General features: G+C 49.9%; 7 protein-coding genes across 7 annotated transcripts; 2 read left to right on the plus strand and 5 right to left on the minus strand.

Moving 5' to 3' along the window:
• Window positions 1-510: 510 nt before the first annotated feature.
• PtrM4_055520 (CaiC, Acyl-CoA synthetase (AMP-forming)-AMP-acid ligase II) lies at window positions 511-2,104 on the minus strand (the record flags this gene model as incomplete). The annotated part of the gene is made up of 4 exons (XM_066105159.1): window positions 511-833; window positions 879-1,585; window positions 1,636-1,927; window positions 1,981-2,104. 4 exons carry the CDS (start codon window positions 2,102-2,104, stop codon window positions 511-513), a joined length of 1,446 nt encoding a protein of 481 aa, XP_065963786.1.
• A 1,903-nt stretch (window positions 2,105-4,007) lies between these two features.
• PtrM4_055530 (uncharacterized protein) lies at window positions 4,008-9,137 on the plus strand (the record flags this gene model as incomplete). Its single annotated transcript, XM_066105160.1, has 1 exon — window positions 4,008-9,137. One exon carries the CDS (start codon window positions 4,008-4,010, stop codon window positions 9,135-9,137), a length of 5,130 nt encoding a protein of 1,709 aa, XP_065963787.1.
• Window positions 9,138-9,509: 372 nt separating this feature from the next.
• Window positions 9,510-9,929, minus strand: PtrM4_055540 (uncharacterized protein; the record flags this gene model as incomplete). Its single annotated transcript, XM_066105161.1, has 2 exons — window positions 9,510-9,872; window positions 9,927-9,929. 2 exons carry the CDS (start codon window positions 9,927-9,929, stop codon window positions 9,510-9,512), a joined length of 366 nt encoding a protein of 121 aa, XP_065963788.1.
• Window positions 9,930-10,055: 126 nt separating this feature from the next.
• Window positions 10,056-10,868, minus strand: PtrM4_055550 (uncharacterized protein; the record flags this gene model as incomplete). The annotated part of the gene is made up of 1 exon (XM_066105162.1): window positions 10,056-10,868. The coding sequence occupies one exon, from the start codon at window positions 10,866-10,868 to the stop codon at window positions 10,056-10,058; it is 813 nt and encodes a 270-aa protein (XP_065963789.1).
• A 520-nt stretch (window positions 10,869-11,388) lies between these two features.
• On the minus strand, window positions 11,389-11,931 carry PtrM4_055560 (uncharacterized protein; the record flags this gene model as incomplete). Its single annotated transcript, XM_066105163.1, has 1 exon — window positions 11,389-11,931. The coding sequence occupies one exon, from the start codon at window positions 11,929-11,931 to the stop codon at window positions 11,389-11,391; it is 543 nt and encodes a 180-aa protein (XP_065963790.1).
• A 1,637-nt stretch (window positions 11,932-13,568) lies between these two features.
• PtrM4_055570 (uncharacterized protein) lies at window positions 13,569-16,953 on the plus strand (the record flags this gene model as incomplete). The annotated part of the gene is made up of 8 exons (XM_066105164.1): window positions 13,569-14,128; window positions 14,191-14,413; window positions 14,465-14,498; window positions 14,675-15,014; window positions 15,432-15,469; window positions 15,493-15,592; window positions 15,618-16,392; window positions 16,591-16,953. 8 exons carry the CDS (start codon window positions 13,569-13,571, stop codon window positions 16,951-16,953), a joined length of 2,433 nt encoding a protein of 810 aa, XP_065963791.1.
• A 372-nt stretch (window positions 16,954-17,325) lies between these two features.
• Window positions 17,326-22,455, minus strand: PtrM4_055580 (uncharacterized protein; the record flags this gene model as incomplete). The annotated part of the gene is made up of 1 exon (XM_066105165.1): window positions 17,326-22,455. One exon carries the CDS (start codon window positions 22,453-22,455, stop codon window positions 17,326-17,328), a length of 5,130 nt encoding a protein of 1,709 aa, XP_065963792.1.
• Between the last annotated feature and the right edge of the window lie 1,335 nt (window positions 22,456-23,790).

Genomic DNA, 23,790 nt, shown 5'->3' on the forward strand with positions numbered 1-23,790 from the left:
GTAAGGGGCTACGCTCAGGGAGCAATCGCACAGGTATACTGGAGTTGTATTCGATAGGGAAGAGAACTACAAGCTATCTCGTGCTGAAGGTTATTCGGGGAGCGGCTCGGAATAACCTTCTACCTATGGACTGTGCGGATGGTCTAAGCGTCGTTCGGACGCGTGTGGTTGCTCTGTGCGTCTCGCGCACGTGACCGAGATATCGTCGAGGATTCACCAACTGGGCTCTAGCCCATCACATATATAGAAGGAACGAGCTGAACAGACGCTAGTCCCAAAGAGGTACACACGTGACCTGTACCCTCGAACAAATACAAGTAGCATAAGTTAATTGCAAGTATCTAATTAGTACAAACTCACAAAATCTCATGATAGTAGCTATTGTGGGTGGCTCTACAACATTATTTTTGCAAACTTCATGGTGTTGAGGAGTGTGCATTGGATTGTGCTGGGCATTGAGTGCACTGACACGGTAGGCGCGGCGTATGCCCTCCCCGCCATCACGTGCCCTCACCTGTTCTTCAACAACCCCTCTGCGACATCCCTCAACACAAATTTTTTGATCTTGCCACTTCCCGTGAGCGGCACTTCATCGCTGTAATTTTCACCGAGCCAAAACAGGTGCATGGGCGCTTTGTGTCTGCCCAGGACTTTCCGTACCCAACTCCTGACCTCATCAAGAGATAGCTTGTCCGTACCTTCTTCACGGAGGAGAAATGCGGCAGGGACTTCGACATAGCGAGGATGCGATACGCCGACGACGATTGCGCGCGCGATGGAAGGGTGTTGGACTAGACGTTCTTCGATCTCGAGGGGGTAAATGTTTTCGCCGCCTGCGGAAGGTTAGCAGCGACGCGCAAGAGGGTGAAGATACATACCTCTGATGATGATGTCCTTGAAACGACCAGTGATGGTGCAGTATCCGCCGACGTCGAGAACCGCCTCGTCGCCCGTGTGCAGCCACAGCTCGCCCTGCTTGTCTCGTACAAGCAGTTCTGCCGTCTTCTCTGCGTTCTCCCAATAGCCGTGACATACTTGATAGCCTGTGACGCACAATTCGCCTCTGACACCGATAGGCACGACGCGATCTTGGTGGTCTACGATCTTGACGCGCGCATGGGGCAACACGGTACCGACGGTTGTAAGGCGCGCGTGCAGTGAGTCTGTGGTATGTGCGTTGAAAACTGTCGGCGACGCTTCCGTGAGGCCGTAGCTGGATGTGAAATCTGTCATGCCGAGATCTTGGACCATGCGCTCCATCAACCAGCGCGGAACGGGACTACCTGCTACAATGCCCGTCCGTAGCTCGGATGTCCAACCCTTTGGCTTCTCGACGTTTATGATAGACTCCATCATCGTGGGCACGCCGTGTAGTGCGGTGCATTGCTCGTCCGAGATGGCGTGCATTGTTGCGACGGGATCGAAGGCTTCGGCAGGGAACACAATCTTGCCTCCGTGGCTGAGTGTAGCTAACAGGCCGAGTGTGAGCCCAAAGCAGTGGAAGAGAGGTGGTGGGCAGCAGAGTGTGTCAGTTGGCGTGAGGTTCATGCGGTCGCCTATGAAGCGGGAGTTGTTGACGAGGTTACTAGAGTGGAATCAGCCACTGTATAGTCATAACATGATAGCGTTACTTACTGATGCGTCAACATGGCAGCTTTCGGATTGCCAGTACTACCGCTCGTGAACTGCAGATTCGCGACATCGTACGGACTTATCATGCAGTCAAGGATGTTCAAAATATGATCGGGTATGCTCTGCGCTTCCTGTATGAACTCCTCATATCCAATGAATCCATCGTTCCCGCGTACAAGACACACAGCCTTCAAGTCTGGCAAGGATAAGTGTAGGTCCTCTTCGTGTAGTCTTTCGAGGAGCGGTCCATTATCGAAACGCGCTATCATGGGCGACGTGAAAAGCATTTGGCACTCTACGACTCTTAGCATATGGTACTTACACATCTGAATTTCAAAGATAACTTACTAGTGTGCTTCAGTGCATACTCCGTCTCAGTCGCCGTGTATGTGTTGTTTAGAGTGACGCATATCGCACCAACCCTCACACAAGCAAAGAAGAGCGCGATATACCTCTCGCAATTCCCACTCATGATCCCAACGCGATCTCGTGGTCGTACTCTATATTTCAAAAGTGCTCGCGCAAGCAGGCTGGATTCGTCCCATAGTTTTTGGTACGTCCATCGTGCACTCGTCCACGGTATTATGACAGCCTCGTTTGTTGGATATAATTCGACTTGTTGGTATAGTAGTTGCGAAAGTGTTAATCGCAGCAGAGGCGGATCGAGTGGTCCTGAAACAATGGAAAGGTTGGGGTAAGGGGGGAGAATGTATGGGTCGATTTGTAGTAGCGTTTGGTTCAGACGTTGTAGAACATCTCGTCCTGACCGATGAAGTATTTGTGCCATCGATTACGGCCCTCGATTATTGTTAATGTCTACGCTCAAGCAACAACAATGGTCGTCTAAACAGACTTGTATTATCCGTGGTGAAGAGTACGAAATAGTGACTCAAGTGGTGAAAAGCAACGAGCGAGAACAACAAGGACGCTACAGTTTACAACAGCACCCAAAGATGATCGAACAACTGATGGCGCGAAGGATTGATCTTCGCTAGTCGGTATACACATATCCTATCCCCTGATGTTGCCTAATGTACTGCATATATCCCACTTCGGCTCTACTCGTCTCAGATCAGAGACACCTCTGTAGCATTCCTACGTAGCTAGCAAACAACTATCACTAAATAAATGCATTAATAGTTACGTTATTTTCTCTTAGCATTAGTGCGAAGCTCTACTAATAGGTACTAAAAAAATCTAATAATATGCGATTTTCTAAGCCAGACGCTTACTGTTGGTAGGCCTTGTACGGTCGTACGGGTGAATAACAATAACGAGGTTCTTCTGGTGACTAGTATTGATATTATAATCTATGAACGGGGTTACTACGAAGGTATACCTGAGCTCGGCGCAAGTCGGACCGAAGTAGGATCGAGGCGGGTAGCTTGTTCAGCGTTGGGTGATAGGGTATGTGTATACCGACACTTACCTAGCCGCTAACAGCTGGCACGTTATACACGAGAGTATACTAATGTCTATCCTTGCGTAGCGGGACACCCTATGTGCCGGGACCTGCTAATCAGCTCGCTTAAATTACAAACTTCTGCCCAAAATCTGCAAGTTGATAAGCTAGTCCCGGCACACAGGGTGTCCCACTACGCACGGATAGACGTTACATTGAATTTTAATAATATAAGCCGCGTGTCAGATCACAGACATCGTCACGCGATCAGGCGCACTAATCGCAGTGTCTGAGCAAGTACTCAGACCAAACCCCCTAAGTTTGGCTGTACATTACGCCGAGTAGCTTTGTCTATATTATACGTTCCTTAGCCTATTACTAAATCTAGCTACTAATAGCTGACACATTATACACAAGAGTATGACGTTACTGTCGGATCGTGAGTATCGGTAGAGACGTCGGCTGCTTGACACTTCGGCCCGACTTCGGCCCACCTTGCGCAGAGCTTAGGTGTACCTTCGTAGCAGCTATGTTCGTAGAAGATCAATACCAATACCAGTCACCAGAAGAACCTCGTTGTTGTTATTCACCCGTACGATCGTACAAGGCCTACCAACACTGATCAGTGATTGCATGGCAGTCACAGACAGTTAGGTTAGAAGAGACAGATCCTATAACCCCGCGCGTTCCCTAGATCGCCTATATCAGCGGCGGAGTTATCTGTGCTAAGTTCACTGTTAGCTGTATCAGGCGTCTCATCCGGCTTGAGACCGACCGTTCCAGCCGTATCAGAGCGTTCCCAGACGCAGTCTATACACGCACCGACCCCTATCTGGTCGCCGCTTGACCCGTGTACAACCCACGACTACCGACGTATCCCTGGCGAACGCAGCCAGCAAGGCACACGTCAACAATCTACGACAACCGACGTATCCCTGGCGAACATAGCCAGCACGACACGCGTCAACAACAAATGGCGAGCGAAACGGCAAGCAGTAATGGAGGCTGTACACTCACACGAGAGGAGTTGCTAGGGACCACAAACCTAAAGGCAAGAGAGTGGCGTCACATTGACCCAAAGATCTGGGACGATGAGATCGAAGCCCCAGACGACGAGGTAGACGAAACTGCAGCAACAACGTACATTGCGCGTGCGATCGCAGACTACACAGACCGGCCGACAGCAGACGCAGAGCTCTTTGGTGAGTTCTGTCAGGACTTTGAAGGCTGGACTGAAGCTATGTTTATGCGCGCGCATGCAACGTATACTAAGGAACTAAAGCGGATCCTCCGCTTTAAGGGTGTGTACACTGGCCGTGTTAACATGCCACCAAGCGAAGCTGTAGCTAAGCTGCTGCGCAAGGAGGATTGTCCGAAGTGGCCGGACGATCAGTTCCAATCTACTGCCTTTGACGAGCGGTCAGCAGCGTATATGCTGCAACAGCGGAGGCTACTAGGACGACACACTACGGGATCGGCACAACCTACAAACGTAGGAACAGCGAGTCGAGCGCAGAGCCAAACCTCTGTAAGGGCAAGAGACCAAGACGCAGAGGATCAACAAACCGATGTCCAAGACGAGAACCGCACCCGTACCCAGGTCAGCCAACAACTAGCAGATCCGCTTGTAGAGACAATTGAACGGACACCACAGGCAGACGGGCGACACCAGGCGGACCAGCGACAGCAAAGTCATCAACCTCGCTTAACGTACAACAACTTTGACAGATTCCGCGAATACACGCCAGCATACCCACAACGCCCAAAGGGACCGAGCGTCCCTCCAATTATACCTTCAGGGGATACAGACCCATACAAGGCAGTTCCCCCAATCGAGTTTAATAATGGGAAACTAGATCCAAAGACAATCAATGTCTTTACAAAGATGTGGGATCGTGAGAAGAAATACACAGGGAAGCCGTACGACCTCCTAGACGACAAATTGAAGATCTTCTACAGCATCTGCTATCACGCAGACATCCAGCCAGACCAATTCCATGCAGTCTTTCCACGGATCCTGGAAGGCCGTGCGCAAGACTACTACCTCCACTTCGTTGATCAGCGGACAGATACATTCTTGACTGTATACACGAAGCTCAAGAACCACTTCGACACGGACGTCAACCACAGTCACTACTATGCAGACTGGACGACGACATCCTTTGCTAAAGTCCATAGGGAGAATCCTGACAAGACACTCCATGAGGTCCTTGACATTATGCTAGATAAACTCCAGTTATGCCAGAGGGCGCTTGGGCAGCAGTATATGGGAGAATATGCGCTCCGGACCACAGTAATCACAGCATGTCGAGGCGTTAAAGAGTTCGCAATGGCGCTCTACAGGCCGTCTCTAGAATGTGAGGTCCTATTTGGAGATCTACGATCTTCGATTGAAAACTCACTCGCTATGACTACCTCTGTCAACTTCACAGAGGTAGACCAAGATAACCAGTACTACTTAGACCGCCGGTACAACAGCAATGGAAGAAACCGAGGTGGGTCCCGAGGCGGAACTAGAGGCGCATTTCAAAAAGGCGAACAAAGCTTTGACAGTAGCCGTGGATTTAAGCCACGCTGGAAGAAGAAGTGCTTTGTCTGCCAGAAGGAAGGATGCTGGTCCACAAACCACACAGACGAAGAGCGCAAGACTGCCCGTGCGCAGTTCTTCTCTATGCTGTATTTTACAGGTGCGCCACCACCCAAGGACTTCTCAGTACACCTTGCAGAGTACGAAGGAATTGAGCACACCAGCCAGTATAACCAGAGAGGCTGGAAAGAGGAGGAAGACTGCGAGGATGACGACAATGACGACGGCACTGGCGACCAACAATACTTTGAGCAGCAGTTCTTCAAGGAGCAATGCCTTGCAGACCAGGCGTTCTTGCATCACATTTCTGGCGACGACATATACAGTCGAGGCGCGCCGTCAGCACCAGCGTCGCAGTTTCTGCTCGAGGACCGCTATACACGATCTCTGTACCAAGGTATCCTCCCGGATACAGGCGCTGCCAACGTATCTACAGTTGGCAAAGAGCAGTACCTTGCACTCACACGAGAAGATCCAACAGTCAAGATAGACACATCTACAGCTGGGAAAGCATCTATCAAATTCGGAAAAGGCGAGGCTACAGCGTCTATTGGAACAGTGCAGGTCTCTACAGAGATTGGGAAGATCAACTTCGAAGTGCTCGAGGCGCCTACACCGTTCTTGCTGTGCCTTGCAGATATGGACCGCTTAAAAGTCTACTTCAATAACACTACAGATGAGCTTGTTCAGGACAAGATACGCATCCCTGTTCTACGCAAATGGGGACACCCATGGTTCCATCTCAACAAGAGAGAGAGAGCAACGGTGTTTCTCACTGAGACAGAGCTGAGACGGCTCCATCGCCGGTTTGGACACCCAGCTGTCACGCGACTAGTTAAACTCTTAAAGGACGCTGGCCATAACGACTTTGAAGAGAGAACCCTAGAGGAGGTCACTAAATTCTGCCACCACTGCCAGCTCCACAGCTCCGCGCCGCGCCGATTCAAATTCACTCTGAAGGATGATCACCACTTCAACTATGAGATCCTGGTGGATGTGATGTATCTCAGCGGCAAGCCAGTATTACATGTGGTTGATTCTTCAACTGCTTTCCAAGGCGCAAAATTCCTCAGCGCTATCTCAGCTAAGGAGACATGGCAGGCACTGCGGATGCTATGGATCGACACGTATCAAGGACCACCAGACATCATCACACATGATGCAGGCACCAACTTTGCAAGCGCAGAGTTCCGTGCTGAGGCAAAGATCATGGGAGTTACATGCAAGCAGGTGCCTACAGAGGCTCACTGGTCGGTGGGCAAGACTGAGAGATACCACGCACCACTTCGCCGAGCATGGGATATACTCCATGACGAGCTCCAAGACGATATGTCCGATGAAGCGATCCTTCAAATGGCCGTGAAAGCTGTCAATGACACCGCTGGACCCGATGGTCTAGTCCCGACTCTACTAGTCTTTGGAGCATACCCACGAATGACTACAGAGTCGCCGCCGGCACCTTCAATGGTTAGGCGCAGCGAGGCTATCCAAAAGGCGACGAAAGCCCTGCGCAAGCTTACTGCAGAGCGCCAAGTTGCAGACGCATTGAACGCCCGCAATGGACCAGCCACTGCAGACATGCTAGCACTCCCACTCCAGAGTGAAGTCTTAGTATGGAGAGAGAGTGATGGCTGGAATGGCCCGTACAAGATCGCCAGTATAGACGGCCACAACGTTACTGTCGATATGGTCAATGGTCCAACAACATTCAGATCTACTGTCGTCAAGCCATACTACAGACCGGACCATCTTTGGAGCGACCCCGATGCGCCACACGCGCTGAATGAGTCGCATGAGCCGGTAGCAGTACCACCGGCAGTGCAACCACGCAAGAGAGGCCGCCCTCCAGGATCAAAGAACAAGCGGAAGGGGCACGCGTACATCACCAAGAAGGAGCAGGTCGATCTTGAGCTAGCTATCAAGCTACGTAACGATGGAGTTATCACAACATCAGGCGCACCCTTTGAAGCATCTGATGACCAAGAGATCAGCGACCTCGTAGGTCGTGGAGTCTTCAAGTTTGAGCAATACGACGAGAGGCTACACAGCAAGATCCGGATCTTCAAGTCACGCCTAGTACGTGAGGTCAAGGGAAAGACAACCAAGCCCTATGAGAAATCCCGCCTGGTTATCCAAGGCTACCAGGACCACGGCAAAGAGGCTATCCTGACGCAATCTCCAACCATCCAGCGATGCAGCCAGCGCCTGATCATGTCGCTGGCGCCCGAGATGGTACAACGCGGAATGAACATAGAGCTCCGTGATATCACGCAGGCGTATCCCCAGGCGCAGACAACCCTGAAGAGGACGATACTCGCACATCTTCCTACTGAGCTGGTACCACGATATCCGAGGGGCACGCTACTCCATGTGATCAAGCCACTGTATGGAATCGCAGAGGCAGGAGTCCACTGGTGGACAACCTATCATGGGCACCATTGCAAGGAACTGGACATGGCAACATCTACGTACGACCCATGCCTGTTAATCACAAACAGCGACACCAGCATCTTCGGCATCGTTGGCATGCAAACAGATGACACTCTCATGCTTGGGACACCCGCGTTCTCGTTACTTGAAGAGAAAAAGATCCAGAAGGCAGAGTTTAGATCGAAACCAAAGTCTGTCCTTACACCAGAAATTCAATTGGATTTTAATGGATGTACACTCACGATCGACGCTAGCAAACCAATTCTGAACCTTAGGCAGAAAGGACAAGGAGGAAAGATCAAACTTGTGGACGTTAGGGCACCCGACCGCGCGCAACAGTACACAGAGCAGCGCGCCCGCGGAGCGTACATCGCATCAACATGCCAACCAGAGGCGTCATTCGATCTGTCCGTCGCCGCTCAGGCGCAGCAACCATCAGATGAGGACATCAAGGCACTCAACAAGCGCCTGAAGTGGCAGATAGAGAACCTCGATCGTGGCCTCCGTTACATCACTGTTAATCTCACGGAGGCTAAGTTGATGGTCTTCGTAGACGGCTCCTTTGCCAACAACAAGGACCTCAGCTCACAGCTCGGCTTTGTCCTCATGCTCGTCAACGAGTCTATTGACGCCAACACCTTCACAATCCAAGGCAACATAATCCACTACAGCTCTACAAAATGTAAGCGCGTCACAAGGAGCGTACTAGCCTCTGAGATTTATGGCATGGTCAACGGCTTTGACATAGGCATCGCTATTGCCACTACCTTAAGAATAGTTACAGAACGACTTAGAATACCTGAGGTTCCCTTGGTTGTCTGTACAGACTCGTACTCCTTGTACGAGTGCCTCGTTAAGCTTGGAACAACGAAGGAGAAGCGTCTTATGATCGACATCATGGCGCTGCGTCAATCATATGAGCGTCGCGAGATCACTGAGATCCGCTGGATCAATGGTGACGATAATCCTGCTGACGCCTTCACGAAGGCATCGCCAAACCGCGCTCTTGAACGCTTTATTGACGGCAACAAGCTGACAGTCCGAGTAGATGGATGGGTGCAGAGGCCGACAAGCTTTGATGTTTGATGCTACACACACTGTCACTACCGATACAAGCAGAGTTACTAGCTATCCAGAAAGAAAAGACTTCCAGTGTCGGATCCTGAGTATCGGTAGAGACGTCGGCTGCTTGACACTTCGGCCCGACTTCGGCCCACCTTGCGCAGAGCTTAGGTGTACCTTCGTAGCAGCTATGTTCGTAGAAGATCAATACCAATACCAGTCACCAGAAGAACCTCGTTGTTGTTATTCACCCGTACGATCGTACAAGGCCTACCAACAGTTACTACATTAAACTTTAATAATGCAAGTCGCGAATTATAAATAGAGCTAATACTCTAGTAGCTTACTATACGTTTTGGTGGCTTTCTGTCTACTAAGATTTGACTAAAGGCTATGCTACAATTTCGTTATTGGATCTAGACTAGGCCGCACCTTCTGTTCGCCGTCCCAGACAAACGGGCTTAGAGTAAAGAACTTCTCCCGATTCACAATCATTAGTGCGCTGCGCTTGTGTGGTAGATCTAGCAGCTTCTCGACATGAAACCCGTGGGCAAAATCGTATGCTAGTACTGTGCTGCTTGTAGCTGCTGGCTCTCCAACTAGGTTCCACGTGCGTGGCTCGTCAAGGAACAGGTAGTGTACCAAACTAGACCACCATGCGGAGACTCGATAGGGGCCTCTGAATCTGATGTCGCCGACCAGTGAGTGCCTTCCACGGTCATAAGGTGATGATTGGTAATAAGCGCCTATGTGGTCCTCCTATAGTTATTGTTAGTATCAACAGTTACAAGAAACAAGACACGGGGTGTATACCATAGCCCAATAAACTTCAATATAAGCAAAAAAAACGTCGTTAAACGCCCCGAACACGGTGAGTACGTGGGAGTCCTCATGCAGCTTTCGGAGATACTCGCGATGTTCGTCTACAGTTCCGGTTTCGTTCTAACTAGCGGCTACACGTGGGTCGTTTTGCCAGTTGTGGAAGAGGCTAAGGTGATCTAGGTTAGTGTAGTCAAGCGCGATCAACGTAAAATGCTCCTTGAGGTGTGGTATCCACCTGCTGTAGACGACTGACCCGGGCTGAGGTTTAGGTTTCCTCACTGGATGCGAAGTGTGCCGTGGTACTGCTGGGAACTGGGTAACTAGTGCATTGTGGAATGGAAATGCTGGGTAGTTCGCGATTGGCTTATTCGATGCATCGAGTTCGGGTGCCCAAACAGGACGAGCTCCAAACGGGGAAGCAGCTCCCTGCCAGAAGGTACCTCGGAGGAGCAAGTGACCATCTTGAGGAGCGGATACATTGGAAGGCTTAGGATGGGGATGGTACAAGCCAGTGGCGTGCAATTGCTGAACTACCAGGTCGGAGTTCTTTCCAGAGAAGACGACTCGCAAGTGTTCGACTAGGGGATGTAGCGTTACCAGTGCATATGCAACGAGCCATATTTGCGGTACTGATGGTGGTTCCGCAGTCCAAGAAACAGTCAGATGGGGTGATTTCCGTGCGCGCGCCCAGGAACTGTTGTCTCCAGTTGGTGGAACTGCATTGTCGGCCAAGAATGCAATATTGCTAAAAAATAGTGTGTTGTTGTGTAAAACCTCGGGCGGTGGTATAGCTTGGCTACTTGAAGTCGACTTAGCCAGGAGGACTTGATGACCGGCGAGGGAAGTTGTGATCTCGTAAGAAGTGAGGTATGGGTGTGGAAGCTTCAGCGTCAAAGCCTCAGGATTGCTACTAGTCTTTGTAGATTGTGCCATACTTTGCGGTGTATTCAACTTCTGAATAACGAGGAGAAGATGCGAGGAGCGATGAAATATTGAGAAAGGCTGCTACAACAAGAAGCTTGATATAGTTCGGATCTACCTCGTATTAGTGAACTTACCTAGGCAGCGTGGTGTTGCAGGGATGCTGTTGGCCTTACTAGCTTGATCAGCTCCGAGTCGTGGCGGCGGCCGATCGCACCGGGTGGGTACTAGACCACTATGAAGCATGCACACACCATCGCTTCCGTACGTAGCCGCTGGAAATTAATAACATCTTTGTTTAGCCTATACTCAACAGCAGGCCTGTAAAGGTCAATATACTGAGTTTTGAAGTTTATGCACGTCGTTGCAATCGTATCATAATTCTGCGGTGAACAGAGTCGAACTTCCAATACTCTTGTCAGATATAATGAGATATTGCACAAAAGTGATGGATGTTGATGATTGTCTGTATTGTGTTCTTTCTATCGTGTGTCCGCGCTTGTGGCCCTCTTGAGGGGCGCACTGACCCTCTCTACGCTGATTGGTTGCTGCCAACGTCGAGTAACCCTGCTATCTGACAAGTAGAGACCTCTCTAACTACTGGGTCTTTAATCCCAGCTTTTAGATATGATTTGTTGATTGTATCTCTTATTTGAAGTGGTGTATCAGATTGTGGCTGTTCTAGTATTAGAACTACCTGGTAGTAGCTAGTGGGCTTCTTGTTTGGTTTCTTCCTTGCTGGTACAGTGGTCCATGTGCTGTTTTTGTTCTGGGCAGCAATAGCAGCGTACGAGGGTCTATTTTGCTGGATGTTTTGTTGGCTGTTTTGATTATTGCTTATTAGATCCTGGTTGATTTGGGTAGGTGGGTTGTTTGGTGTTGTGGCTGCGTTGACGGCCTTTTTAAGCGTTTTTGTAGCTTGTTGTGACGCTGTTGTAAGCGTTGCAGTATGGTAGGCTAGCTGAGCTGATAGCTTGTCGTTGATCTTATTTGTGACTCTTCCTGTTTCTGTGTAGTCTCTAAAGACGTCTAGGAGCTCTAGGATCTTGTTTTGGGAGATGTGGGTTTGGGCCATTGTAGATGCTTGGAGGATTAGGTCTCTTGCCCAGTAGATAGCTTGTTCCGCATTTTTAGCAACTGGTTTGGCTGCATTATTATTTTGGAAGGGGTTCCTAGTTCTGTAGGCTATCTCTGGTGAGAAGTTGGCTTGTCGCTTGTTTAGTTGGATTGGGATCTCGAAGGAGATCGGCTGGGTAGGAGATCGGCTGGGTAGGTTGGTTGGTTGGTGTAGCTAGGGGGCTTTGTTCTCCCTCTAGCTCCATTTCATCAGCTATTTGGTAGTTTGGATTTGGGCTGGAGGCTGGTATATAGACTTCGATAGTGTCGCTGTCTGGTGGCATCTTATTCTTGTTTGTAGTTTTCTTATCGATAGGTGGTGGACCGTGCGTTTTTGTTTTTCAGGACTCGGACGCGTCGCGTTCAGGATGTTTGACTCCTTGTCTCTCCACGACCACACGGCTGCACGGCTTGGGAGTAGTTGGAATCTGTTTCTTTTAATGAGTTTAGTCGGTTTCTGATGGAGTTTTACGTGTTCTGAAAAACTCGAAGTTGATGTGTGGTTGTTTGTGGTCTGGTCTGTATTATTATTATATTATTATATTTCCATTAGAGTCCTGTATCAGTCGGTGACTATGTAGGACTTTGGCTAAGCCGTTCTATGTATGATGGTCGTTGTGGAGTTTCTATGGGTCTTGTACAATTTGGGTGGTGTTTTGCGTACTCCAATTTCAGAGCTAGTCTTCCATTGGCGCGGGTGCTAAAGAGCAGTGTGGTGAATAGAAAGAGATGTAACAGCGAGCTCTTTTTGGAAAGAAAATATTGGTGTTTAGTGTAGGCGTCTGCATATAGGGATCTATTACAACCACTAATAGATCTATACATCTTGCCTAGTCAATGTTTTGCTCGTGAGTGTGCTGGTGACAGCAGGTGCTGGAGCGGTTCGGTATAGTGGGTCGGTATATCGAGTCGGTTTAGGGCGTTCGGTAGAGAGGGCGTTTGGTGTAGGCGTCTGTATATAGGGATCTACAAGAGAGAGAATAGATCTATACAGCTATTGCCTGGTCGATGTTTTGCTCGTGCGTGTGCTAGTGAAAGCAGGTGCTAGAGCGGTTCGGTATATGGGGTCGGTATATCGAGTCGGTTTAGGGCGTTCGGTGGAGAGGGTATTTGGTGTAGGCGTCTGTATATAGGGATCTACAAGAGAGATAATAGATCTATACATCTAGTGCCTGGTCGGTGTTTTGCTCGTGAGTGTGCTGGTGAAAGCAGGTGCTAGAGCGGTTCGGTATATGGGGTCGGTATATCGAGTTGGTTTAGGGCGTTCGGGTATAGGTAGCATCTAGATATATAGGCCTATTACTTTGCAGCAATAGAGCTATATACCTAAGGAAGAGCCGTTGCTCTGTCGGTTTCGTAGAGGGTGCCTTCGATCGAACATCTAAAATCAGTTGGCGCACGGGCCACTTGCAGAGATTTCTCTCAACTAAGGCCAGGTAACAACTCTGTCAAAGTTGCAGCGGCCAGCGCGCCCGCCACAACGCCTGCACGCAAAAGCAGACGTTGGAAACTGATTCTAGGAAGGCATTTCAATGGAATTGAGATGAAAAAAGGGTAATCCAGGACCTTTTTGTCATCTCGAAAAGTTGGTGTTCGATGGAATGTCGCTATACCCATAGTGGAGAGCGTCAAGCTGAGTTGCTTCTGCAGGTTATAGAGACCTATGGAATTGCGTCAAAGATTGGCTGGTATACTATAGATAATGCCACCTCAAATAACACTATTTTGCAGCATCTTGAAAGGCTACTTTATGCAAAGGGCATTTCCTTCAATGCAGAGCAACGGCGTGTTCGCTGTATAGCCCATATCATCAACCTAAGCCTCCAAGCATTTCTACTTGCGTCATCGAAGGAAGCACTTGAAGCTGCATTTACTGAGGCCGCTGAAGTTGAGGGCGAAGAGCTTATTAATACATTCTCAGATGTGCTAGCTGAGAGGCGAAAAAGAGAGGCAGAAGAGCGTTCTACGGAAAAGGATCAGGCTGTACAAGAACCTAGAAAGAGGCGGCGTGCGAATACAGCTGAGAGTGTAGCAAGCCAGGAGTCTACTGCTGATAAGTTTGTGGGCATTGAGAACATTCCAGCATTACGCAAGCTCATGATCTTGCTAAATTGCTCCGCAGTTCTACTATCTACATGGACTTATGGCGAGATACTGTAGGACTGCAGCTAGGGATCGACAATCGCACTCGCTGGAACTCATGGTATTAATTCATCAGCCGAGCAAAAATGATGAAACCTCAGATTGTGGAGTTTATGTTTCAGCATGAAGTAGCTCTCGGAGATAACCGGCTTACTGGAGAGGACTGGCAGATTCTTGATAGAGCACATGAGTTCCTTGAGACATTTGCTGAGGCTACTTTGTACGCGGAGGGGAAGAGCTCAATTGCTCAATCGCTGCTTATTATTGAGATTCTTCTAAAGAAGTTTGAAGATGAGAAGGTACGTTTAGAAAGCTAAGACTCTAGGATTCTTTACTAACAAGGCTTGTAGAAGAGATACTCCTCTAGGCCTGAAAAGGACCTCCGTATGGTCAGAGCTATCAATATTGTAACGGTTTGGGACTTGCCAAGACCGACTTGCGTGAGAGTTGGGTACGGCCATCGCTACCACACTTTCTCATCACACACACCTATATAGCTGCAGTTCCTCCATAGCTACACAATGCAACGCAGTCCTCCTCCTCTCCTCACACCGTTACAGAAGTACATAAGGTCCTTGGAGTGCGAGTTACGAGAGACAGAAAGCACCGTACAATCTTCCTTGACCAAGAGCAATACCTGTGTGCGGTACTTGACAAGTTTGGAATGTCAAGCAAGAAGCACAAGGATAAGAAGATCCCATCTGCCGATTACACCTTATTCAGACCAGCTACTGACAACGACACTCGAATTGACACAACTGAGTACCAACAGGGCATTGGAAGCCTGATGTTCGCTATGGTTCTTACACGTCCAGATATTGCATTCACCCTTGGGAAGCTAAGCCAACACATGAGCGATCCAGCAGAACACCATGGCTATGCACTGAAAAACCTGCTACGGTATCTTCGATCGACGGTCTCAATGAAACTACGCTATGGACCAGGGGGAGCACACTCACAATTTGTTATGTTGGATCGGAGGAGAGATGAGAGAGAAGGTTGTTTTATTGAGAGAGCTGCAGAGAGTGACTATATACATGAAGTAGAGTATCTGGAGCATTCCAGATCAGCAGTGTGTTACGTAGCTGTGACGATAGTAGAACATTCTAGTTGACACACCCCCTGAGGGCTGACACATAAACTTTAAAACTCAGTATATTGACCTTTACAGGCCTGCTGTTGAGTATAGGCTAAACAAAGATGTTATTAATTTCCAGCGGCTACGTACGGAAGCGATGGTGTGTGCATGCTTCATAGTGGTCTAGTACCCACCCGGTGCGATCGGCCGCCGCCACGACTCGGAGCTGATCAAGCTAGTAAGGCCAACAGCATCCCTGCAACACCACGCTGCCTAGGTAAGTTCACTAATACGAGGTAGATCCGAACTATATCAAGCTTCTTGTTGTAGCAGCCTTTCTCAATATTTCATCGCTCCTCGCATCTTCTCCTCGTTATTCAGAAGTTGAATACACCGCAAAGTATGGCACAATCTACAAAGACTAGTAGCAATCCTGAGGCTTTGACGCTGAAGCTTCCACACCCATACCTCACTTCTTACGAGATCACAACTTCCCTCGCCGGTCATCAAGTCCTCCTGGCTAAGTCGACTTCAAGTAGCCAAGCTATACCACCGCCCGAGGTTTTACACAACAACACACTATTTTTTAGCAATATTGCATTCTTGGCCGACAATGCAGTTCCACCAACTGGAGACAACAGTTCCTGGGCGCGCGCACGGAAATCACCCCATCTGACTGTTTCTTGGACTGCGGAACCACCATCAGTACCGCAAATATGGCTCGTTGCATATGCACTGGTAACGCTACATCCCCTAGTCGAACACTTGCGAGTCGTCTTCTCTGGAAAGAACTCCGACCTGGTAGTTCAGCAATTGCACGCCACTGGCTTGTACCATCCCCATCCTAAGCCTTCCAATGTATCCGCTCCTCAAGATGGTCACTTGCTCCTCCGAGGTACCTTCTGGCAGGGAGCTGCTTCCCCGTTTGGAGCTCGTCCTGTTTGGGCACCCGAACTCGATGCATCGAATAAGCCAATCGCGAACTACCCAGCATTTCCATTCCACAATGCACTAGTTACCCAGTTCCCAGCAGTACCACGGCACACTTCGCATCCAGTGAGGAAACCTAAACCTCAGCCCGGGTCAGTCGTCTACAGCAGGTGGATACCACACCTCAAGGAGCATTTTACGTTGATCGCGCTTGACTACACTAACCTAGATCACCTTAGCCTCTTCCACAACTGGCAAAACGACCCACGTGTAGCCGCTAGTTAGAACGAAACCGGAACTGTAGACGAACATCGCGAGTATCTCCGAAAGCTGCATGAGGACTCCCACGTACTCACCGTGTTCGGGGCGTTTAACGACGTTTTTTTTGCTTATATTGAAGTTTATTGGGCTATGGTATACACCCCGTGTCTTGTTTCTTGTAACTGTTGATACTAACAATAACTATAGGAGGACCACATAGGCGCTTATTACCAATCATCACCTTATGACCGTGGAAGGCACTCACTGGTCGGCGACATCAGATTCAGAGGCCCCTATCGAGTCTCCGCATGGTGGTCTAGTTTGGTACACTACCTGTTCCTTGACGAGCCACGCACGTGGAACCTAGTTGGAGAGCCAGCAGCTACAAGCAGCACAGTACTAGCATACGATTTTGCCCACGGGTTTCATGTCGAGAAGCTGCTAGATCTACCACACAAGCGCAGCGCACTAATGATTGTGAATCGGGAGAAGTTCTTTACTCTAAGCCCGTTTGTCTGGGACGGCGAACAGAAGGTGCGGCCTAGTCTAGATCCAATAACGAAATTGTAGCATAGCCTTTAGTCAAATCTTAGTAGACAGAAAGCCACCAAAACGTATAGTAAGCTACTAGAGTATTAGCTCTATTTATAATTCGCGACTTGCATTATTAAAGTTTAATGTAGTAACTGTTGGTAGGCCTTGTACGATCGTACGGGTGAATAACAACAACGAGGTTCTTCTGGTGACTGGTATTGGTATTGATCTTCTACGAACATAGCTGCTACGAAGGTACACCTAAGCTCTGCGCAAGGTGGGCCGAAGTCGGGCCGAAGTGTCAAGCAGCCGACGTCTCTACCGATACTCAGGATCCGACACTGGAAGTCTTTTCTTTCTGGATAGCTAGTAACTCTGCTTGTATCGGTAGTGACAGTGTGTGTAGCATCAAACATCAAAGCTTGTCGGCCTCTGCACCCATCCATCTACTCGGACTGTCAGCTTGTTGCCGTCAATAAAGCGTTCAAGAGCGCGGTTTGGCGATGCCTTCGTGAAGGCGTCAGCAGGATTATCGTCACCATTGATCCAGCGGATCTCAGTGATCTCGCGACGCTCATATGATTGACGCAGCGCCATGATGTCGATCATAAGACGCTTCTCCTTCGTTGTTCCAAGCTTAACGAGGCACTCGTACAAGGAGTACGAGTCTGTACAGACAACCAAGGGAACCTCAGGTATTCTAAGTCGTTCTGTAACTATTCTTAAGGTAGTGGCAATAGCGATGCCTATGTCAAAGCCGTTGACCATGCCATAAATCTCAGAGGCTAGTACGCTCCTTGTGACGCGCTTACATTTTGTAGAGCTGTAGTGGATTATGTTGCCTTGGATTGTGAAGGTGTTGGCGTCAATAGACTCGTTGACGAGCATGAGGACAAAGCCGAGCTGTGAGCTGAGGTCCTTGTTGTTGGCAAAGGAGCCGTCTACGAAGACCATCAACTTAGCCTCCGTGAGATTAACAGTGATGTAACGGAGGCCACGATCGAGGTTCTCTATCTGCCACTTCAGGCGCTTGTTGAGTGCCTTGATGTCCTCATCTGATGGTTGCTGCGCCTGAGCGGCGACGGACAGATCGAATGACGCCTCTGGTTGGCATGTTGATGCGATGTACGCTCCGCGGGCGCGCTGCTCTGTGTACTGTTGCGCGCGGTCGGGTGCCCTAACGTCCACAAGTTTGATCTTTCCTCCTTGTCCTTTCTGCCTAAGGTTCAGAATTGGTTTGCTAGCGTCGATCGTGAGTGTACATCCATTAAAATCCAATTGAATTTCTGGTGTAAGGACAGACTTTGGTTTCGATCTAAACTCTGCCTTCTGGATCTTTTTCTCTTCAAGTAACGAGAACGCGGGTGTCCCAAGCATGAGAGTGTCATCTGTTTGCATGCCAACGATGCCGAAGATGCTGGTGTCGCTGTTTGTGATTAACAGGCATGGGTCGTACGTAGATGTTGCCATGTCCAGTTCCTTGCAATGGTGCCCATGATAGGTTGTCCACCAGTGGACTCCTGCCTCTGCGATTCCATACAGTGGCTTGATCACATGGAGTAGCGTGCCCCTCGGATATCGTGGTACCAGCTCAGTAGGAAGATGTGCGAGTATCGTCCTCTTCAGGGTTGTCTGCGCCTGGGGATACGCCTGCGTGATATCACGGAGCTCTATGTTCATTCCGCGTTGTACCATCTCGGGCGCCAGCGACATGATCAGGCGCTGGCTGCATCGCTGGATGGTTGGAGATTGCGTCAGGATAGCCTCTTTGCCGTGGTCCTGGTAGCCTTGGATAACCAGGCGGGATTTCTCATAGGGCTTGGTTGTCTTTCCCTTGACCTCACGTACTAGGCGTGACTTGAAGATCCGGATCTTGCTGTGTAGCCTCTCGTCGTATTGCTCAAACTTGAAGACTCCACGACCTACGAGGTCGCTGATCTCTTGGTCATCAGATGCTTCAAAGGGTGCGCCTGATGTTGTGATAACTCCATCGTTACGTAGCTTGATAGCTAGCTCAAGATCGACCTGCTCCTTCTTGGTGATGTACGCGTGCCCCTTCCGCTTGTTCTTTGATCCTGGAGGGCGGCCTCTCTTGCGTGGTTGCACTGCCGGTGGTACTGCTACCGGCTCATGCGACTCATTCAGCGCGTGTGGCGCATCGGGGTCGCTCCAAAGATGGTCCGGTCTGTAGTATGGCTTGACGACAGTAGATCTGAATGTTGTTGGACCATTGACCATATCGACAGTAACGTTGTGGCCGTCTATACTGGCGATCTTGTACGGGCCATTCCAGCCATCACTCTCTCTCCATACTAAGACTTCACTCTGGAGTGGGAGTGCTAGCATGTCTGCAGTGGCTGGTCCATTGCGGGCGTTCAATGCGTCTGCAACTTGGCGCTCTGCAGTAAGCTTGCGCAGGGCTTTCGTCGCCTTTTGGATAGCCTCGCTGCGCCTAACCATTGAAGGTGCCGGCGGCGACTCTGTAGTCATTCGTGGGTATGCTCCAAAGACTAGTAGAGTCGGGACTAGACCATCGGGTCCAGCGGTGTCATTGACAGCTTTCACGGCCATTTGAAGGATCGCTTCATCGGACATATCGTCTTGGAGCTCGTCATGGAGTATATCCCATGCTCGGCGAAGTGGTGCGTGGTATCTCTCAGTCTTGCCCACCGACCAGTGAGCCTCTGTAGGCACCTGCTTGCATGTAACTCCCATGATCTTTGCCTCAGCACGGAACTCTGCGCTTGCAAAGTTGGTGCCTGCATCATGTGTGATGATGTCTGGTGGTCCTTGATACGTGTCGATCCATAGCATCCGCAGTGCCTGCCATGTCTCCTTAGCTGAGATAGCGCTGAGGAATTTTGCGCCTTGGAAAGCAGTTGAAGAATCAACCACATGTAATACTGGCTTGCCGCTGAGATACATCACATCCACCAGGATCTCATAGTTGAAGTGGTGATCATCCTTCAGAGTGAATTTGAATCGGCGCGGCGCGGAGCTGTGGAGCTGGCAGTGGTGGCAGAATTTAGTGACCTCCTCTAGGGTTCTCTCTTCAAAGTCGTTATGGCCAGCGTCCTTTAAGAGTTTAACTAGTCGCGTGACAGCTGGGTGTCCAAACCGGCGATGGAGCCGTCTCAGCTCTGTCTCAGTGAGAAACACCGTTGCTCTCTCTCTCTTGTTGAGATGGAACCATGGGTGTCCCCATTTGCGTAGAACAGGGATGCGTATCTTGTCCTGAACAAGCTCATCTGTAGTGTTATTGAAGTAGACTTTTAAGCGGTCCATATCTGCAAGGCACAGCAAGAACGGTGTAGGCGCCTCGAGCACTTCGAAGTTGATCTTCCCAATCTCTGTAGAGACCTGCACTGTTCCAATAGACGCTGTAGCCTCGCCTTTTCCGAATTTGATAGATGCTTTCCCAGCTGTAGATGTGTCTATCTTGACTGTTGGATCTTCTCGTGTGAGTGCAAGGTACTGCTCTTTGCCAACTGTAGATACGTTGGCAGCGCCTGTATCCGGGAGGATACCTTGGTACAGAGATCGTGTATAGCGGTCCTCGAGCAGAAACTGCGACGCTGGTGCTGACGGCGCGCCTCGACTGTATATGTCGTCGCCAGAAATGTGATGCAAGAACGCCTGGTCTGCAAGGCATTGCTCCTTGAAGAACTGCTGCTCAAAGTATTGTTGGTCGCCAGTGCCGTCGTCATTGTCGTCATCCTCGCAGTCTTCCTCCTCTTTCCAGCCTCTCTGGTTATACTGGCTGGTGTGCTCAATTCCTTCGTACTCTGCAAGGTGTACTGAGAAGTCCTTGGGTGGTGGCGCACCTGTAAAATACAGCATAGAGAAGAACTGCGCACGGGCAGTCTTGCGCTCTTCGTCTGTGTGGTTTGTGGACCAGCATCCTTCCTTCTGGCAGACAAAGCACTTCTTCTTCCAGCGTGGCTTAAATCCACGGCTACTGTCAAAGCTTTGTTCGCCTTTTTGAAATGCGCCTCTAGTTCCGCCTCGGGACCCACCTCGGTTTCTTCCATTGCTGTTGTACCGGCGGTCTAAGTAGTACTGGTTATCTTGGTCTACCTCTGTGAAGTTGACAGAGGTAGTCATAGCGAGTGAGTTTTCAATCGAAGATCGTAGATCTCCAAATAGGACCTCACATTCTAGAGACGGCCTGTAGAGCGCCATTGCGAACTCTTTAACGCCTCGACATGCTGTGATTACTGTGGTCCGGAGCGCATATTCTCCCATATACTGCTGCCCAAGCGCCCTCTGGCATAACTGGAGTTTATCTAGCATAATGTCAAGGACCTCATGGAGTGTCTTGTCAGGATTCTCCCTATGGACTTTAGCAAAGGATGTCGTCGTCCAGTCTGCATAGTAGTGACTGTGGTTGACGTCCGTGTCGAAGTGGTTCTTGAGCTTCGTGTATACAGTCAAGAATGTATCTGTCCGCTGATCAACGAAGTGGAGGTAGTAGTCTTGCGCACGGCCTTCCAGGATCCGTGGAAAGACTGCATGGAATTGGTCTGGCTGGATGTCTGCGTGATAGCAGATGCTGTAGAAGATCTTCAATTTGTCGTCTAGGAGGTCGTACGGCTTCCCTGTGTATTTCTTCTCACGATCCCACATCTTTGTAAAGACATTGATTGTCTTTGGATCTAGTTTCCCATTATTAAACTCGATTGGGGGAACTGCCTTGTATGGGTCTGTATCCCCTGAAGGTATAATTGGAGGGACGCTCGGTCCCTTTGGGCGTTGTGGGTATGCTGGCGTGTATTCGCGGAATCTGTCAAAGTTGTTGTACGTTAAGCGAGGTTGATGACTTTGCTGTCGCTGGTCCGCCTGGTGTCGCCCGTCTGCCTGTGGTGTCCGTTCAATTGTCTCTACAAGCGGATCTGCTAGTTGTTGGCTGACCTGGGTACGGGTGCGGTTCTCGTCTTGGACATCGGTTTGTTGATCCTCTGCGTCTTGGTCTCTTGCCCTTACAGAGGTTTGGCTCTGCGCTCGACTCGCTGTTCCTACGTTTGTAGGTTGTGCCGATCCCGTAGTGTGTCGTCCTAGTAGCCTCCGCTGTTGCAGCATATACGCTGCTGACCGCTCGTCAAAGGCAGTAGATTGGAACTGATCGTCCGGCCACTTCGGACAATCCTCCTTGCGCAGCAGCTTAGCTACAGCTTCGCTTGGTGGCATGTTAACACGGCCAGTGTACACACCCTTAAAGCGGAGGATCCGCTTTAGTTCCTTAGTATACGTTGCATGCGCGCGCATAAACATAGCTTCAGTCCAGCCTTCAAAGTCCTGACAGAACTCACCAAAGAGCTCTGCGTCTGCTGTCGGCCGGTCTGTGTAGTCTGCGATCGCACGCGCAATGTACGTTGTTGCTGCAGTTTCGTCTACCTCGTCGTCTGGGGCTTCGATCTCATCGTCCCAGATCTTTGGGTCAATGTGACGCCACTCTCTTGCCTTTAGGTTTGTGGTCCCTAGCAACTCCTCTCGTGTGAGTGTACAGCCTCCATTACTGCTTGCCGTTTCGCTCGCCATTTGTTGTTGACGCGTGTCGTGCTGGCTATGTTCGCCAGGGATACGTCGGTTGTCGTAGATTGTTGACGTGTGCCTTGCTGGCTGCGTTCGCCAGGGATACGTCGGTAGTCGTGGGTTGTACACGGGTCAAGCGGCGACCAGATAGGGGTCGGTGCGTGTATAGACTGCGTCTGGGAACGCTCTGATACGGCTGGAACGGTCGGTCTCAAGCCGGATGAGACGCCTGATACAGCTAACAGTGAACTTAGCACAGATAACTCCGCCGCTGATATAGGCGATCTAGGGAACGCGCGGGGTTATAGGATCTGTCTCTTCTAACCTAACTGTCTGTGACTGCCATGCAATCACTGATCAGTGTTGGTAGGCCTTGTACGATCGTACGGGTGAATAACAACAACGAGGTTCTTCTGGTGACTGGTATTGGTATTGATCTTCTACGAACATAGCTGCTACGAAGGTACACCTAAGCTCTGCGCAAGGTGGGCCGAAGTCGGGCCGAAGTGTCAAGCAGCTGACGTCTCTACCGATACTCACGATCCGACAACTGCGGTTATAAGGATAGATAGGCTTGCAGTTTGTAAAATGCGTACAAATGTATCACGACAGCAAGTGGATATGTCGTATTAGACGCATCTGGGCGCGTCCCGGACGAGTTCGGAACGCGGTGTCTAAGCGAGCCTGTAACGGAGACATTCACGCATGTAGAGGCCTACCCAGTTCCCCGGCTACCAACCGGCTGCGTCGGAAGCTTGCAAGTAGGAGCAGGGGTGATATTCAATGCACCTAGAGTCTTCTTCAAGGGATCTGCTTCCGTACATCACATTCGTGCCTCAACCATACAGCCGGGTGCAGCCGTAATGCAGCCGTAATGCAGCCAAGCAACTGCCCCCTGAGCCACCCCACGGTAGTCTCCATCCTGTGCCTTGATGCAGGCTGTGTCAATAGATGCCTCGTAGTTCATTCCACAAAGGTAGCTAGGTTACTCAACAAGATGTAACGTCTATCCCGGTATGACGATAATCCCAGTGTGCAGAAATACCCAGTTAAATCGCTTTCGGCACGCAAGGTTTTTCGGCACAGAGATAGATGTTACTCTCGTGTCTTCTCATATGGAACCAAGCCTGGCTACTTCGCCATGGCTTTTGATTGCTGCTCACAGAATCAGTGCCGTGTGCAAGGATCACATTTGTGCGGATTGTGCGGATTGTGCGGATGTAAATCGGCCCCTCTACGTAGATCTTTCATTGCAATGCGTGTCTAGGGGCAGCATTCTTAAGGCTGACCAAGCCCGAAGCAATACACAATGCAAAACCAAAAGATGAGGCACTTGTTCTA

The sequence above is a fragment of the Pyrenophora tritici-repentis genome, chromosome 2, assembly GCF_003171515.1.
Source record: "Pyrenophora tritici-repentis strain M4 chromosome 2, whole genome shotgun sequence".
Taxonomy (NCBI): domain Eukaryota; kingdom Fungi; phylum Ascomycota; class Dothideomycetes; order Pleosporales; family Pleosporaceae; genus Pyrenophora; species Pyrenophora tritici-repentis.